Raw genomic sequence first — 17743 nt, 5'->3', positions numbered from 1 at the left:
TGTTAAGTTCTTAGGCAATTAATTGCACATCTGAGGGGTGATAATGACAATTTTACCAGAATACTACAGAGTATCTCAAACTCCTTTCAAATTCAATGTGGTCCACTTATTGACACTGATTGTATGAGGTGTAGTCCCAGAGAAAATACCATTTAATAATTATGCACAAAAAGGAGATTTCTGGGCAAAAAAACAACTCAGACGTATTCTGTATATTGCCTTGTGTTACTGTATGATATGTCTGTTATTAGGACACGGTACCTTTAGATCTCATATTTGGCAAAGAGTCAGTGAATATTTTCAGACATTAAAGTTGATCAAATCTAAAAAGTTACAAATGGTATCTGGTATCAATTATAATCACTATCAGATGTGAAGAAAATACATGATTCATGTAAATTATTGATTTACGTACAGTAAACTATTTATGTAGTCATCGTGGGCCTATGATGCCCCCGGTATTCATTACTCTGCTGAGTATCAGTGATACAAACATTCACTCAAGGTCACTCAAGGTCAGATACAGGACAGGCAGCTATTAGCACGGGGTAGATCCCGGTCGTCACCTCAAGCATGACACATGTAACTTTGCATTCCCCAATGCACCACACTTCATGCACAACATCCCTGAACCCACAAGGACATTGTTCTGTGACAGAAGTCTGTAGAATCAGAGCGAAGATGACAGCCAGCCATGACGTTTCCAAAAACAGCTCAGCTGACTACTTCAAAGCACATCAAAAGCCATCCCTGTTTTGATAGTTTGCTTTTAGTCAAATTGCATCAGACAATGGGTAGTTCTAGGGGAGATGGAAGAACCCAGTATCTTGAGTGACTTTTCACAATTTAACTAAGAGACTCTCTTTCTTTTGATTTAAATCCGGGCCTTAAGAAAAAGTTTCCCGTGTCAATATTCATACTTTATTAACCATATTAGGCATCCTCTAATTTGTAATTGTTCTTATGCTCTAACAAAAGACTGTATGAAAAGGTATTACCTTGTTAAGTTATATTTAAGTGAAAGGGTGGGTTTGCAAAATACCTGATTGTGCCTGGTGGAGAGGAAGCAATCATTCAATCCATCATTCAGTCCATCCCCAAGTTCTTAGCTCTGATACTCATTAGTATTAGATAAGGGAAATTGGTAATATTGAACAACTACAAAACTTTAAACCTTATACAGTACTGTAAATAACGAATCGGATATTTTAAGTTTGTCAGGAATGAAGATGTAAAGAAATGAAGACGTTTGCACTTTATTGCTGCTGCCATCTACTGCATAAATTATTTAAGTATTTGATTACAGACAGAAGGACCATATTTGAACACAGGTTTTAGAAACAGAATGCAGTTTAACCAGTCTCCTCTCATTTGTATTAATGCTGTATGTGGCACATTGTAACATATGTAGCCTGTTTGTTGCAATTTCCCCAGCAAACATGTCTAAGGCCGTAGAAAGAACTGGCTCAGAAAGACTTCAGTTCAGATCTCAGTGAAGCTGAACAGCTGAGACTTCAGGCCGGTTTCTCAGTTGCGTTTAGAGGTTTAGTAAGATAAGATCACTTTATTTAGCCATATGCAATTATTATTAGCCATATACAATTTCTTGCGTTAGGAATTAATCTTTTCACATACCCCAGCTTGCTCTCAACGAGATACACAGACAGGGAGAGCAGCTTGGGGTCAGAGCGCAGGGTCAGCCATTGTACAACACCCCTGGAGCAGTGGGGTTAAGGGCCTTGCTCAGGGGCCCGACAGAGTGGGATTCCTCTGCCAGCAGTGGGATTTGAACCAGCAACTTCCCAGCCACAGGTGCAGATCCTTAGCCACAGAGCCACCACTCCACCCCTAGCTACTAACCCTAGTAGCTCTATGGCCAGCAAGCTCCCTGTGAAAAGGAGCCTTTCTACAAAGCTACTGTAGATGCTGCAGTTCAGTGAAGAGTCTGTGAAGGAGAACATGAGTCAGAGCAGGGGTCAGTAAAAGACCCAGGCGGAAGAAGAGAGCACAAGAATTTGAAAGAAGATTCAGAATTAAAACAGCAGATGCTTATTTTTGATTTTGAATATATTCAACGTTGAATATAGAATTAACTTGTTTCAAAGTCTTCCCTTCAATGGTAATGACCCTCAACACTGTTGAAACCTAAGATCTGAAGGTAACAGCACATGTTGAATCACTGGACATTTATATTTTCTCACAACATCTTAAAGCTTTTAAGACATCCTGTCTGTGGAAAGTTTTGTTTGGCCTAAGGAATACGGAGGTATTTTTCAAATCAGTTGATATGACCCATGTAAGATGTCCTGATTATGTGTGGAAAGAAACACAGGGCAATCGTGATCGTGATGCACTTCAGTGAAAGATCAGATAAGGCCTGCAGATCAAAAAAGCACATCTTCAGCATAAAACTACATCTGCAGTCCTTATTACACAGTCAGAATTACTTTCTTCACTACATCCTTCCTCTGTCTTTATAATAATAATAATAATAATAATAATAATAACAACAACACTTTATTAACCCTTTACATTCTTGCATTAGGAATTAGTCTTTTTGCATACCCCAGCTTGCTCTCCATGAGACACACAGACAGGGAGAGAAGCTTGGGGTCAGAGCACAGGGTCTACCATTGTACCTGGAGCAGTTGGGGTTACGGGCCTTGCTCATGGGCCCAATAGAGTACGATTTCTCTACCAGCTGTGGGATTTGAACCAGCAGCCTTCCAGCCACAGGCGCAGATCCTTAGCCACAGAGCCACCGCTCCGCCCAAATAGTGCACACTTCAAATCCAACAGTTCAGTGAGCTTTCCCACATCCCTAGTCTTGCTGCGCATTGTACTGCCCATAACGTACTGTACTTGTAGGGGATGCTGATACTACAGATAGGTTTTACAAAGCATTAATTTTATTTCAAAATAACTACCATGGGATAAAAAAAACGATTCAGGTGAACAAACAACATCCAAAGATTCAGATAGTTCCAAGGATTAGCTTAAAAAAATGACAGCTCCTGTTTTTAGAAAGCTTTGTGGAGTGCGAGTGTAACTTTTGATAACTGAGGAGACTTGGTAGAGTTCAATTTTGCTTTTTGTTTAAGGGCTGGGCTACATTTGAAATTAGAAAACTATGGTAAAATGGTCAGAAGCCAGATCCTCATTGGGAAAATACAAGGCCTATTTTATGCTGCACATTCTTGTCTGTTGACTGCTTAGACCTTTGAATTAATATTCAATAGTTGCATGGCTGTGTAAATCATCAGAGTGGTGCACCAAGACCACAACCCACTTTGGCTGTTAAGGACAGATTCTGGATACCGTTGGATTAAGACATCCTCCTAAAGCACTTACATGACGTTTCATCTGATGTGTATACTATAAAGTTTCCCTTAATTACACTCTCTAATGAAAATGACAAGTTGTCAGCAAGTGAATGTACTCCTGATGTCCAAAACATGCTTGAAGGTACAATGATAACACTGGGTGCTGTAGTATTATATAAGTACCGTGAGAGCTTATTCAAAAAGAACAACAGACTTTAAGGGGCAGCATTCAGCCACCTTTGCCACTAAACTAAAACTAAGTGTAGCTAATGAGATGCTTAACATGCTTCCCTTTGATTCTGTAGAACTGGGTCATTTGTAATCACGGCAGAAATTGATTTACCTTTGAAAAAATATTAATTGTGAAGATAAACTAAACATATTACATTCTGAAAAGCCAACAAAAACCAAATGGGCTCTCACACAAGAAAATGGAGAAGAGGGGAGTAATTGAGAGGTGGAAAAAGCATCTGGCTATGCTATAATCTTTTTTAATATAGCCCACTTTTCTTTTCATACTACTTAACAATCATTTACACTTTTATTATATAGGGTGCAGTGCAGATACGTAGCTCATAATTAGAGAAGTGGCATGTGGCATGGTTACCAAGGGAGACAGAAACAGGCTATTTGGCATAAAAGAAGTTCAAGGAACACAAATAGTAACCAAGGAACAGTGAGATCACATTTCAGGTAGTCTCAGGTTATCTCCAGGCAGTGTAGTGGTCTATAATTCCCTGATATTTATTGATTTTGTGTTGTACATTTTTATAAACAAGATCCAATATTGGATCAGGTTTCGATGCTATGTAAGCCAATAGTTTTGTTCCATACAACTTTTACACCACTTTCCTGCTTTTTCTGATTGGCATTGCATTTTTCAAGATGAATCATGATCCCTTATCCTCAAATTTCTTGCAAGGGCAGATGACGACTTCTGTATTTTTATCGATTGTCACTTTACTTACATTATTCAACTGTGCTAACGTCTATTGCCAGCTCACAGTACTTTGCACAACAATAAAAAGAATGATTTTGATACCAAAGCTTTTTTGCAGTTGCATTTTTCCTCAGCATTCAAACTATCCTGGCACCATACAGTAAGCTCTTTCAAATGCAGATTAGAAAAACCTGATGCTTTTTTTCTTTTTGTCTAATTACATGGTAAACAAAGAGCATCAGTCTTGACAAACAGTAGTTTACATCACCTCTGTGGAGGAAGATGGGAGAACACGTACAGCAAATTTATCCAGTACTTACAGAGGTTTCTTTTTATTGTCATTTCAATAAGAAATAATTAAAACTGTTTAATTCTCAGCCTTACTAAAAACAAGCTACTGTATTTCGGCTTTTATCAAACGTATTACAGTCATAATGTTTTTTGCAAAACTCATTTCCTCCCAAAAAATCCATTGACTGCTCAGGTAACACAAGAACCACTGCGCTTCATTCTCTAGTGTAGCGTCCAACAAACTCCAAAGCAACTTTCCCAAGTAGATCCTATTTCTTTAACTGAACAGATTACATTTCTGCTATAGAATCTTAGGTTTTCCATTTGTAAAAATAAGGTTTAGAAACTGTAATGTGATCCCATGGGTTCAACAGCAAGTGACTTCAGCCACCACAAGTGATGTTAGCAGGTCTCTTGTTCTTGTTACCTATATTTTAGAAGTGAGCAGAAAAATAAGTTCTGAGATTCCTTCTGAGTTAATCAAGGTAGTCTGTGAGAATGTTGTGCAAATGATCCACCTGGCCCTACAAACAACTTTATAACCTCAGTTATAAACCTTTGAGCTAATGGTGTTTACACTGGCCTTAGAAAAAAGTTATCATTTACTGGTGGATTCTGCATGTAGTCAGAGTAACCACAACATTTCGCGGGTATAAGGATTCCTATGATGCTATTTTACAGATTCTGTACTTCACAAAAACAATAGACCATGGACCAGTCATAATACAAAAGCTTAAAGAGGCTTATAACATTTTCACTTTGTACCGTGAAATCAGAAGAAAGCTGTAAGTAATGCAAGTTGTCACAGGAGTGGAAAGTAGATATGTTTCTTTAGCTTCCCTTTCTCCCTTAGAAACAACTTCAATAAGCCTACAAATAAAGTGCTATTGGTATAATGAAATCCAAATGACTAGAGAAAAAAATAGAATAGGTCTCACTAGTCTAGCAGATCATCCAAGTGACTGCTGCACTGGTGCCACCTAGTGGATAATAAAAAAAAGGAACCTAAATACAAGGTTCCAAAGAAGGCTCCACAGTCGAAACGTTGTTTCTTTTCTTCTCTTTCCAGCATAGAATAAACCTTTACTTGTTCCTTTGCAGCCTACGCATGCTGATGCAGCTCCCTACTCGAATGATCTAAAATTAGTTCAGTTATTCAACTTTCAACTACCTGCATTCTTCATTTAAAACGTTTCCCCCACTTCCTATATTGAGAAAAGGATTAGAACTGCGCTAAAGAAATCCCATTTCAAGGTGCATGTAGGCATTTATTTTAGAAAGAACCATGCCAAACACTTCGATGGATTTTTATCAGTAATGCATTAAAAGCACTATTCAGAGAAGAAACTGGCCAAGCGTCAAAGCACTTGATAATGTGTATTATCCAATCATGATCTAATCTGCAAAAATAAGATAAAACTAGTATATTCCATTTATTCAGTCATCATCGATGCTCCCTCTCCACCAGTGGCATCTTCAGAAATCTTCAGATCCTCCAGCATTTCCATCAAAGATATCCTTGGTGCACCATCATCATCAGTGTCGCTTTCCACTGGGATTCTTGAAGCATCTGGAAAAGCACATTTCGTGATTTTTTGCACAAAAGTTTATGGGGTCAACTGTAAATGTTCCACCTTGCATAAAAAAATGTATAACTTAATTGTGGTTGCTTTTAATGATTCTCTATTGTATGTGTAAAGATTTAGTACTTAGGCCAGTAGCCATATCATCCTCACAACTCACAACTGGAAACCCACTCAGCAGGTCTGGTCAGCACCTGGATGGGAGACCTCCTGGGAAAAACTAAGGTTGCAACTGGAAGAGGTGTTACTGGGGCCAGCAGGGGGCGCTCACCCTGCAGTCCATGTAGGTCCTAATGCCCCAGTATAGTGATGGGGACACTATACTGTAAAAAGGCAATATCCTTCAGATGAGACATAAAACTGAGGTCCTGACTCTCTGTGGTCATTAAAAATCCCAGGGTGTTTCTCGAAAGGAGTAGGGGTGTTACCCCGGCATCCTGGCCAAATTTCCCATTGGCCTTTACCAATCATGGCCTCCTAATAATCCCAATCTATGAATTGGCTTCATCATTCATCCCCACTGATAGCTGATGTTTGGTGAGTCTACTGGTGTACATCATCCAGGTAGGGCTGCACATTGATGGTGGTGGAGGAGAGTCTCCATTATCTATAAAGCACTTTGAGTGGAGTGTCCAGAAAAGTGCTATATAATAATAATAATAATAATAATAATAATAATAATAATAATAATAATAATTGCTTACACTTATATAGCGCTTTTTCTGGACACTCCACTCAAAGCGCTTTACAGGTAATGGGGACTCCCCTCCACCACCACCAATGTGCAGCCCCACCTGGATGATGCGACGGCAGCCATAGTGCGCCAGAACGCTCACCACACATCAGCTATTAGTGGGGAGGAGAGCAGAGAGTAATGAAGCCAATTCATAGATGGGGATTATTAGGAGGCCATGATTGGTTAAGGCCAATGGGAAATTTGGCCAGGACGCCGGGGTTACACCCCTACTCTTTTCGAGAAACGCCCTGGGATTTTTAATGACCACAGAGAGTCAGGACCTCGGTTTTACGTCTCATCCGAAGGACGGCACCTGTTTACAGTATAGTGTCCCCATCACTATACTGGGGCATTAGGACCCACGTGGACCACAGGGTGAGCGCCCCCTGCTGGCCCCACTAACACCTCTTCCAGCAGCAACCTTAGTTTTTCCCAGGAGGTCTCCCATCCAGGTACTGACCAGGCTCACACCTGCTTAGCTTCAGTGGGTTGCCAGTTGTGAGTTGCAGGGTGATATGGCTGCTGGCTTATAAGTGTAAGGAATTATTATCATTACTACTAATACTTGTTAGGAAATACTTGTGCCACCTCTGCTTACCTCTAAAAATGTTAATATTCTTCCTAAGAGCTTCATCTTCTTCCAGGTCTTCCAGGAAATCTTGATATTGCCTAAAGAAAAAAAAAACACTTTAAATGTTGCATGCAGTGAAAACTGAGGGTGCGGGGAGCCAAAAATATAAAGTGCTCCATACCTGTCAGAATGCCTCTCCTATCTTACACCTGTATCCATTTACACAGCCGTGCATTATACTGAAGCATCTGAGTTAAGTGCTTTGCTCAAGGGTGCAACCTCAGTGTTACACAACCTTCCAGTAAGCTCAGAGCTCTAACCACTACACCAGGAAAAGTTGTATACTTAAAGGTGATGCTCAACAGGGAAACAAGCATTAACACAATGTTAAAAATCTGGTGCACTGTAGTACTGCGATCAGCATTCCATTAATTCTAATAAGAGCAGTGAGCCAAACGTAGCTTTGAAGAAGTTTGTACAAACTCCTGTACAGGATCAGTAGCCAAGGAACTTTTTCAATCTAATATCTAACTAACATTACATAAAGCTCTAAGGGTCTTTACACCAATTTCAGTGTCAGATTTATTACACGTCAGCTCAACCACATCAGCGCAAAACTTTTAATAAAGGAGACAAAGGAAAGCAGGCCGGAAGAATTCTGCTGTACCTTTCATCATCCGTTTCCATCCCCTCACGGTCTTTCTCCATTTCCTTCAGCTTCCAGTTCCTGCGTCTCTGGCGCTTGTTTCGGTCATAGCTCTTCTTAATCAGCACCTAGCACAAAATGAAATTCAAATTTTCACATTCTCCTTTCCACGTCTTTGGGAAGTGCTATTGTGAACTGCTATAGCAACAGCCATGGTTAATCGGTTTTGCAACAAATCTAGTCACAAGGGTCACAACTAAATTAAGAGCCAAGAGAAAAGGGTCTCAAAACCCGTGTGTCCGCCTCACACAACAACACCTTGCAAGAAAATGTAAATATCACGTGAATATCACATTCCTTCACTCTAAGCATCACAGCTAAGGAAAAAGTCAAGAATTTCACACATGGTTATTAAACACAAAGAAAAGAGGGACAATGGCATCTGTGTCAGTACCTGGAAGGGAGACCTCCTGGGAAGGGAGACCTCCTGGGAAAAACTAAGGTTGCTGCTGGAAGAGGTGTTAGTGGGGCCAGCAGGGGGCGCTAACCCTGTGGCTCAGGTGGGTCCTAATGCCCCAGTGTAGTGACAGGGACACTATACTGTAAACAGGCGCCGTCCTTCGGATGAGACGTAAAACCAAGGTCCTGACTCTCTGTGGTCATTAAAAAAATCCCAGGCTGTTTCTCGAAAAGAGTAGGGGTGTACCCCGGCGTCCTGGCCAAATTTCCCACCGGCCTTTATCAATCATGGCACTATGGCTGCTGTCGCATCAGCCAGGTGGATGCTGCACATTGGTGGTGGTGGAGGGGAGTCCCCATTACCTGTAAAGCGCTTTGAGTGGAGTGTCCAGAAAAGCGCTATATAAATGTAAGCAATTATAATTATTATTATTATTATGTTGCCAAATCCAATCACCAAATGTCTCAGTGACAACAACAGGCCACAAGAGGTCAGTATTAGCCACAAAACCTTTCTGGGAAAAAAGTTAATCACTACAACTGGTTTATGTATGTTTCTGGACACTCCACTCAAAGTGGTGTACAGGTAATGGGGACTCCCCTCCACCACCAATGTGCAGCCCCACCTGGATGATGTGACAGCAGCCATAATGCACCAGAACGCTCACCACACATCAGCTATCAGTGGGGAGGAGAACAGAGTGATAAAGCCAGTTCATAGATGGAGATTATTATAAGGCCATGATTGGTAAAGACCAGGGGGAAATTTGGCCAGGACTCAAGTATCGAGAGACACCCTGGGATTTTTAATGACCACAGAGTGTCAGGTCCTCGGTTTTACGTCTCATCCGAAGGACGGCGCCTTTTTACAGTATAGTGTTCCTGTCACCCACACAGATTGCAGGTGAGCGCCCTCTACTGGCCCCACTAACACAACTTCCATCAGTAACCTTTTTTTTTTCCCCCAGCAGGTCTCCAGGTACCGACCAGGCTCACACCTGCTGAGCTTCAGTGGGCTGCTAGTGGCGAGTTGCAGGGTGATATGGCTGCTGGCCATGTGTGGCTACATGGCTTTATGTAAAATTAATTTTGAGCTTAAGAAAGAACCTAGAGCTACCTACATACAAAAATTTAGCATTGTAAAACAAACAGCACATAAAACAAAAAAAACTGTGGCTGGAACTACTTCCCAATCTACAGTATTATGCATTAAGTATCAGTCTATTTGTGTTTAAACAGATCAAAACCAAAACAAAACAGCATTTCCCACACCCCACACCCCCAGCCCTAGTCTCCTAGCGAAGTACACCCAAGATGAAGTGAGAGCTGGTAGAAATGAGCCAATATTAAGATGTGACCATGTCATGCCAGGGGAGCAACTGCAGAGGCTGCCAGCAACACTGAATACAATAAAAACTTATTTTTATCATCAGGAATGATGAAAGAGGAAAAAGAGGAAAATCTCTCAAACTTACCACATCAGGAACATGATGAGGGTTCATCTTGTTCACAAACTCGTCATTGATGTTGGCATTGGCCAGGTCAAACCTGCACAAAGAAAGGGAATTTCATGCCTTTTGAATTAAAGGAACAACTCAGGTTTTTAAGGTGGAAGCCTAGGAAAAGTTATTAAAATGCTAAAGGGACTGTGTAGACAATTTGTTTCCAAACAACTTGGTCAACAGCTGGGACACGCAACCCTACTGCACAACGTTTCCTTAAGCCTACCCCAAAACAAGGTCCCCGTGGTTGAGCAGGTGTCCCAGGAAAGTGCGGCAGTGATACTGCTGGCTCGTGTTCATCTCCGAGGTCTTCTGCACCCACACTTCAGCAAGGGTGTGCTGAAATTGCCAAAACGATGAGCTTTTGTTCTCAACTTTTGTCACCGCATTAGAGAGAAATTGAAAAACAATACTACTGCACTGCTGTTGACAGTGGGGAGGAGGGTGGCATCAAAAGATTTACAATATACCAAAACTAACAAACCTATGCCAACATTATATTTGCTAATGAATTCAAGTTGCTACGTATTTATCTGCAGTGCACATACGAACAAGCCATCCTTCTCTCCTAAAAGGACTACAATACATATAGTGCAGGGGCAAACAATTTTCTGTTTCTTCACTTTTCTTTCCCATAATGGACTCGTCGGGGCAATTCAACGTTTCAGCCAGACGATCTACTGTGCGGCACAAGACACAATGCACAGTGCCTGATCAGTGTCGCTGGAGTGTCAATTATATTTTTAAACAGGCCAGAAATGTTTCCCAGCTGCCCAAAAGATTGCCCTTACTTTATTCGACCTCATTCCGGCACCAGCTCCTTGCTTGTGATCGCGGATAATTTCTACGTCCATCACAATAAACTCCTCCAGCTGCCGTGGGCTGCAGAGGCTATGGAACGGGTAGCGCCAGTAGGTGTTTCCATCAACCTCGGCAACTACGGGTACAGTAAAGTGACAATTACATTTTCAAACAAAATTCAGAAACGCTGTTGAACACTGACATTCCCACGGGTGAATAAACGTTTGGAGCAACAAAAAAAAAATCTCTGCGAACACATTTTTTAATCGAAATCACACTCAAAATGTGCTATGTGCAATGTGCCACTCAAAATATGCTCATTTTAAAAATGCTTTACTTGTTAAATTTAAAAAAAGAGCATGCTTTGTATGACTAGTACCACAGAGGGCTGGATTAGTCATACTCTCCTCCAAGTGTCACGTCCTCTGTTAAATATACTGTAGCTGCAATTTGTGTTACTTATATTAAAGTAGAAATGCAGATATAACAAGAACGGAAAAACTGAAGCATTATTTTAGAACACAAAGATCATTTTTTAAACAGATGTTAACAACCTCCTGGGACTCCTATTTTAGCATCCTGAACAATTTTGCTGATGCCAACAGTACTGGAAAAACCACAATAATTCGAGACTCGCCAAGAGTGGCTCTCAATCTGTCTTAAGGGCCACTGCATAGCCCTAAACACCAGGTTCTAAAAACCTAAAAAAAGGCAAATTTGACACTTATTATATTTTGGCTCCCAGAGCAAACTTCACTGTGTAGTCTAGGTTACAGCCTATGAACCAAACCAGATTTGCCAAGAGCTAAATCACATTATTTTGCCTTTTGGGAACATCTACGTGTAAAGTTTCAGTTACTGTTTTGTTGTGTATGGCCCACAATCCCTCCTGATGAGTTAAAGAGGCCAGAAGGCAGCAGGTGGTGGCTGAAGCAGACATCTCTCTGAAGGACTTACTCTGCAGAGTATTGGGGTCAATGAGGTGAATGGTGCTCGTGACCCTGATGCACACGCAGATCTGACCCATGTTTCCCAGGCTTTGGGCCAGACGGGGGGCCAGGCACACTACATTGTCCTGGACGAGACAAGAGAAACCAGCTCTGTTTAACCTGTGCAGACAATACCCCTCCACACACCTTCCCACTTCCCACATGTAAAAGACTCCCTCCCAGCCTTAACAATGAGCGACACCCAGATTCTAATCTGATATCAAAGCAGAGAGGAAGCACAAGTGGAAACCACAGTGTTTAAATATTTATAAGCTTGCAATTTACAAAAAAATAAGTTGAGTCAATAAGCATTTATTTCAATATCTTCCTCTGCTGATTTTCTAAGCATTCTTAAAATCTCATCAGAACAAGTTCATCTTTTGGTATTTTGGCGTTTCTTCACATTGGCGCAGTTCATTCAAATAAAAAAATAAGTTCACCTTGCACACAGGTACGATTTCTATGGAGAAAGTACTTTTGTAGTTGTACGTGTTAGAATGGATGTCATGAGAAATCAGTCTCTGTGATGCTTTAGACCTTCAAAAATAAGAGAGAAAAAATGAAACTGTTCAGTATTTGTTTGCATAACAAAAAGTTAAAAACAAGAGAAGGAAATTCAGCCCATTAGAGCCTCATGGAAGTTCGCACTAATCAATATTTTCCTACAAAGAGCTGCTATTGTCTTTTTCCATTTTTCTTCTTTAGACTCCAAAGCGTACAAGCCCTTACTGAATGCCAACAATTACATTTGGTTCTGATTTTATCACTTAAATGTATAAACTTTATGTAGTGAAAGGCAACAAAGACACATCATTCCTAAGCAATATTACAGAGGTTTTACCTGCAAGGGACTGTGCACTGCAAGAAATCCACCATTTTTTGTGCATTTTGCTTTGAGCCGTAGTAAAAATCAATGCCCTCTGTGAAGAAAGTAATACACACTTATTATGTATTATTATGTACAGATAAAGTAAAAATTGATTTCTAATGACTAATAAAGTATTTTATATGGACTACGAGTCAATATCAATACAAATCATTATCATTACAGTATGCAATAAGAAACTCCTTTCTTCATCAGTAACTTGTTTATCCCTGGTAAGAACGATAGCAACTTGGAGCCTATCCGAGAAGCATAAGACACACAGTAGGCGAGACTGCACCCGGGGAAGGAGCACTGAAAATTGAAAGAACACTGAAAGTGTCTCGACACTAATTAATTAGCCAGAATGCTTTCAGAGAGTGGGAGGAAAAAGGAGACCAAGATCAACCAAGAGTCCAGAACTGAATTCAGGGCCAAGGAGTTGTGAAGCAGCAGACCTCACTGCCACACTTGCTAGAAAAATTAATGAGAGTCATTTTGAAAATATGGAAACGTTCTTTTAAGCCATACAATTTACAATAAGGACAATAAGTTTTAACTATGCAAAACTCCAAAGTTATGAAGCACCATCCATTTTATTACCACTTTATTAACATTATTAAACATTTCATTAAGTTGCTGATCTGTAAAAAATGCTGAAGTTTTAACGTATTGAAGGACATGTTTAAGCAATGACATACCATGGATTTCCTTAATACGAAGCGTATTCTGATGTAATTTATGCTTCAGAATCAGCTGCTCAAGGTAGTAGAATGTCTTCTTATGAACAGTCTTTAATAAAAGTAAAGACACGCAAAAGTAATAAAGTATGAACAGGTCAGAACATGTCTAAAACTGCTACAGTACTTCAGTATTGTAACAAAGTCTAGTTTTAAAGATATATAAAACACTTCTAAGAATGCACCTCAAATTTTATAAGGTGCCAAACAGGCAAGAGCAGACTTTATAAGCTTGTTTAAAAACACAATGTTACAGATCTCTGTAAAAGTGGACATGGTTGGCCTATAAAAATTCTTTATTGTTTTGGAGACCAACTTAAATTGAATTAATAATGAGTACTCTCCCTTGTAGTTACTGCAGCAGATCAATCTGCAGTTTGCAGTCAAATTTCTCACCAAATACTGACAAAAAGTGACAGAATAAAAATGCCCATGTGCTTTTGGCAGGCTGTAACTGCTAAACTACTTTTTGTTTCTGTTGCTTGAATCTGTGAAATGTATATTATATAAATCTGCCCTATGTTTACTTTAAAAGACACTTAATGCCACTCATCTAAAGCGTTTCCATTCTCATTTCTGGAGCCATCAAAACCATACAGTCTGGCATTTTGAATACTCTGGCTTCTTTATTCTGCACATGACAGGCTTTGTCGTCCCAGTCGGTGTGTAACTGAAACCTCCTCTGTTTGAAGCAAATAACCATCTGCTAGGAGTCTGTCTGACTGACGGACCTGCCAAGAATCTGAGCTAAGTGGTCCCACACTAGCAGGTCAATCCGTCTGCTGACTCCATAGCAGACAAGTCTATTAAAACAGCCTGAGACTAGAGGACACAATGCCCTCAAGGAGCAGCGTGTTTAACATCAGAATGCCCACAGAGCAGAGCGACCATACCCATTCAGATGTTTTTTAATCATATCGCCAGTAGGAGTCATACTGGGAACCAATCAGAACAGCACAAAACAAAAATCAGGTAAGAAAACATTACTGATGATATATTCTTATGAGACTCCTTTTCCACAAAGTCTCAATGGCTGCAGTGTAGCATGTTGCACATCACAGTCCATGACTGCTGCTCATCCTACAGTACACTGTGGTGTATTATGACATGGCCACTCATCTCCACACCTCCACTGCCCAGAAAGGATTTTTAAAATACTGACCTTCTGCCTGACTTGTACTACTGCCTTCCAGTAATCCTTGGCTTCAACACGGTGACAGTCATCACACATCTGTGGCTGGATGACAAACTCGATGACAAATACCTGCTGCAGGATCGCTCCGTTCATGACCTGAACGGCGATTACACAAGAAACGAAGAACATCAGTTCAGCCCCTCCTGATACCATGCAGTACACCTTAAAACACCCAAAGGAAGGTGTAAGGCTTAACAGCTACAAAGTCAAAACCGAAGAGTGGATCCCTTCAGTCAGATCACACTTGCACTCACCTCTTTCTGTACTGAGAGCTTCAGTTTAATTCTTTTAGAATGTGGCTCAGTCCACAGGAATCCTGCATCTATCAGGCGAACCTAGTTTAAAAAAAAACAAAGCATATGTTTGGGAGTTTGGCAGCAACGACCACTTCACCTTTAATGTGACTTTCCTGTACATTGTTTCTATTTGGTACTGCCCTAACTGAGAAAATCCCCCCTCTATTATAAATTATACTGAAGGGTATATTCCAGCATATTTTATATTCATACATCCACTCAATCAACTTTCACAAGACAAAAAAAAGTTATGACACATTTTTTCAGGCATTTTTAGTATACCAAATCAATAACCACAGGTAATCTTATATATATATATTTAATGAGCTGTAACATTTCATGTTATCAGCTGCAGTCATGTCTTTCAAAACCAGTAACATCAATGAGAATTATCACAACAACAGTTTTAATTAAGAGACAGATGGAGTTAAAACTATACACTATGGATGTAACCAGGACCCAAAGTAAGTTACCATATCTATATACCTTACTCATTGATGCTTTCAGTTTCTTGAGACACAAGGCAAGCAGTTCTCTGGATTCTAAAGCACATTGTATCCATGTTCCAGGAGGCTGCAGGTACCTGAGAAAAAATGCAGTACCATATTCACTTGAAAATGTAGTTAAGGTAAAGTACTACATATAGAATTCTGATCACGCTTATGTTTAAACTAGTTACTGGTGAACACATTAAACAGTTAAGTGACAATACAGCCTGAGTTTCTTGCCATTAACTCTCACATTACAAATGTCTGAACTATAACTGGAACTCAAGACAATATAAAAAAACAGAAAAAACAAAATATTGCACCTTTCGCACTGCTTGCAAAAATGAACAGAGACTTGCTTCGGAATCCCTTCAGTGATGTCAACTTGAGTTCGCAAACAAGCAACACACATATTGGCTGGATTCGGGGGTATTGGGGTACCACACTCACAGCACAAGCTAAATGAGAACAGAGGGAAATATTTTCATGTTAAACAACTGTCATTCTACATCAAAACAAAAAACAAACTTGTTTCTAACAGACTTAGCTTTGCAACAACTATTCCCAATGAAAGATAAAACTGATTAAACCTGGATTTATTCAAAAGTACTCTCGTTGCTGATGCACTGATTTGCTCTCATGCAGCTGTTGCCAGAAAGCATTTCCTTGGACTGATCTCCCTGTACTGTCAAATTTCTTTTTGATGTTTTAATACACACGCAAGTCTTCGATACTCACATGTTGCCCTGAATGTTGCTTGCTGGGGTTTTCATATACTCCATCTTCTTCACTTCTCTCTCTTAAACGGACAAATAATATACAATATTTCAAAAATACGTCAACCAGCCCACACACCTAAAGTATGAGAAGCAAAATGTATATCTGTTATTTCTGAGTAAAACATGGTATGCAATTTTAAAGAATTCCGGTTGCTTATTTGCATTTTCAGTAATTTCCATCTCCCATTTTAAAGTCACATTCTGCATATCTCTTTAAATTCCTCCAATCGCATAATCGCAAAATGAATACGCTATACATTTAAGAGGTGACACTCCCTAAATATTTTTAAACAATTTGAAATTAAGTTAAAAATGTTTAAAGTGCTTGACAAGCAGACAGAATAGTCCACGATTCAAAGTAGTTATGTACCACACCACAATTTAAGTAGTTCTCTCAACCAGAACTATACGCATTCACTTGAACATAGACTTGAACTTATTTTACCTCAAAATAACAGCCGTTATCTTCCTAGCAGTAATTTTGTCCAAGCTGAGTTACATTAACTTAAGTGTCACTTAACAATCTTAATAACAACATGCATGCTCATCTCGTTGAATTGTCTTCACTCGCCACGCTTTCAGCCCTGCACGTTGTCCATAAGCCACAAGACAGCCTGATGACGTAGTACACAACTAGCCGGAGTGAAAAGACCCCTACGTGCTCATTATAGCAGTCTAGAAGTGCGCCTGTCTCCAGGTTTGTCAGGTATGAGGAAAAAGAATAAAAATGATTTATTTAAAAATGCTTCTATTTATTTAATAATGTAAAAAGGCACATCCACATGCTTACTAGTGGTTATATAACATTTAATATTCTTTACTCCAAATTTTAGATACTTTATCTAAACTTGGTGTATATTAAATAAAAATAAATTTCTGAAAGTGCAGGGTACGATGCTTTTTTCAGTTTTGATGCTTTTTGAACATCTCTTGAAATAGAAAATACAGTTTAAAGTTTCAGGTATCTCACTCGAGATTATTATTGGAGTTTATGTCATTGTTGTGTTTTTCTGCCTTAACTTTGGTAGATTATATTTTCTGAAAAGCAAATTTGCTGCATAATATGAATAATATCCTTAAGGGAAATTCCAGTTCCTTGCAGTAGGAATTAGCATTGGCATGAACTGATTTAAACTGTTCACCATTTGACTTCTTGGTGATTTAATGATTTAAAATAAACATGTTACTGGTATATTCTGTACCAGTTAAAGCTTTTCTATTGGAGTTCCCTCTAGATACAGCCCATGGATAAGTAAGACATTCTACATTATTTATTGTAGAGGGAGCTGAGTGTCCAGTCACTGTTTTATTTGGAGAGTAGTTAGTGATGTAAAATATACTATATAGTGCAGCAAACATAATCTGAAGTCATCTCCACTTGCCTATTTGCAAAGCATCCAAATCCTATTTGTAGAATGGTATACAATCTACAAGGTACTGTAATAATCACTTCTCTGATTTAAGAGTAGTGATAATAGAAAGTTTCTTGGAAGAAGTGTACTTATTTTATGTTACCTTCGTGAATACTGTACAAAATAAACC

At 39.6% G+C, this 17743-nt stretch overlaps 1 protein-coding gene across 3 annotated transcripts; it reads right to left on the bottom strand.

Annotated features, from left to right (window-relative positions):
* Positions 1-5796: 5796 nt before the first annotated feature.
* On the bottom strand, positions 5797-16875 carry nmd3 (NMD3 ribosome export adaptor). 3 transcript variants are annotated; one of them, XM_088618329.1, is made up of 16 exons: positions 16773-16875; positions 16161-16221; positions 15746-15880; positions 15421-15517; positions 14893-14973; positions 14606-14734; positions 13405-13495; positions 12683-12761; positions 12282-12378; positions 11810-11927; positions 10843-10988; positions 10278-10390; positions 10025-10097; positions 8112-8218; positions 7472-7542; positions 5797-6124 (listed from the first exon to the last, which is right to left on the bottom strand). In XM_088618329.1, exons 2-16 carry the CDS (start codon positions 16202-16204, stop codon positions 5988-5990), a joined length of 1518 nt encoding a protein of 505 aa, XP_088474455.1. In that variant the 5' UTR covers positions 16205-16221; positions 16773-16875; the 3' UTR covers positions 5797-5987. The 3 variants fall into 3 exon arrangements, with proteins under 3 accessions (XP_088474455.1, XP_088474449.1, XP_088474460.1); XM_088618323.1 differs by having other exon boundaries at positions 16647-16786; XM_088618334.1 differs by having other exon boundaries at positions 16161-16277; positions 16647-16785.
* Positions 16876-17743: the final 868 nt, after the last annotated feature.

This window comes from Lepisosteus platostomus, chromosome 2 (genome assembly GCF_059453375.1).
Source record: "Lepisosteus platostomus isolate fLepPlt1 chromosome 2, fLepPlt1.hap1, whole genome shotgun sequence".
Classification (NCBI taxonomy): domain Eukaryota; kingdom Metazoa; phylum Chordata; class Actinopteri; order Semionotiformes; family Lepisosteidae; genus Lepisosteus; species Lepisosteus platostomus.
Note: the sequence above shows the minus strand (reverse complement) of the source record. Positions and strands in the feature narration are given on the sequence as shown.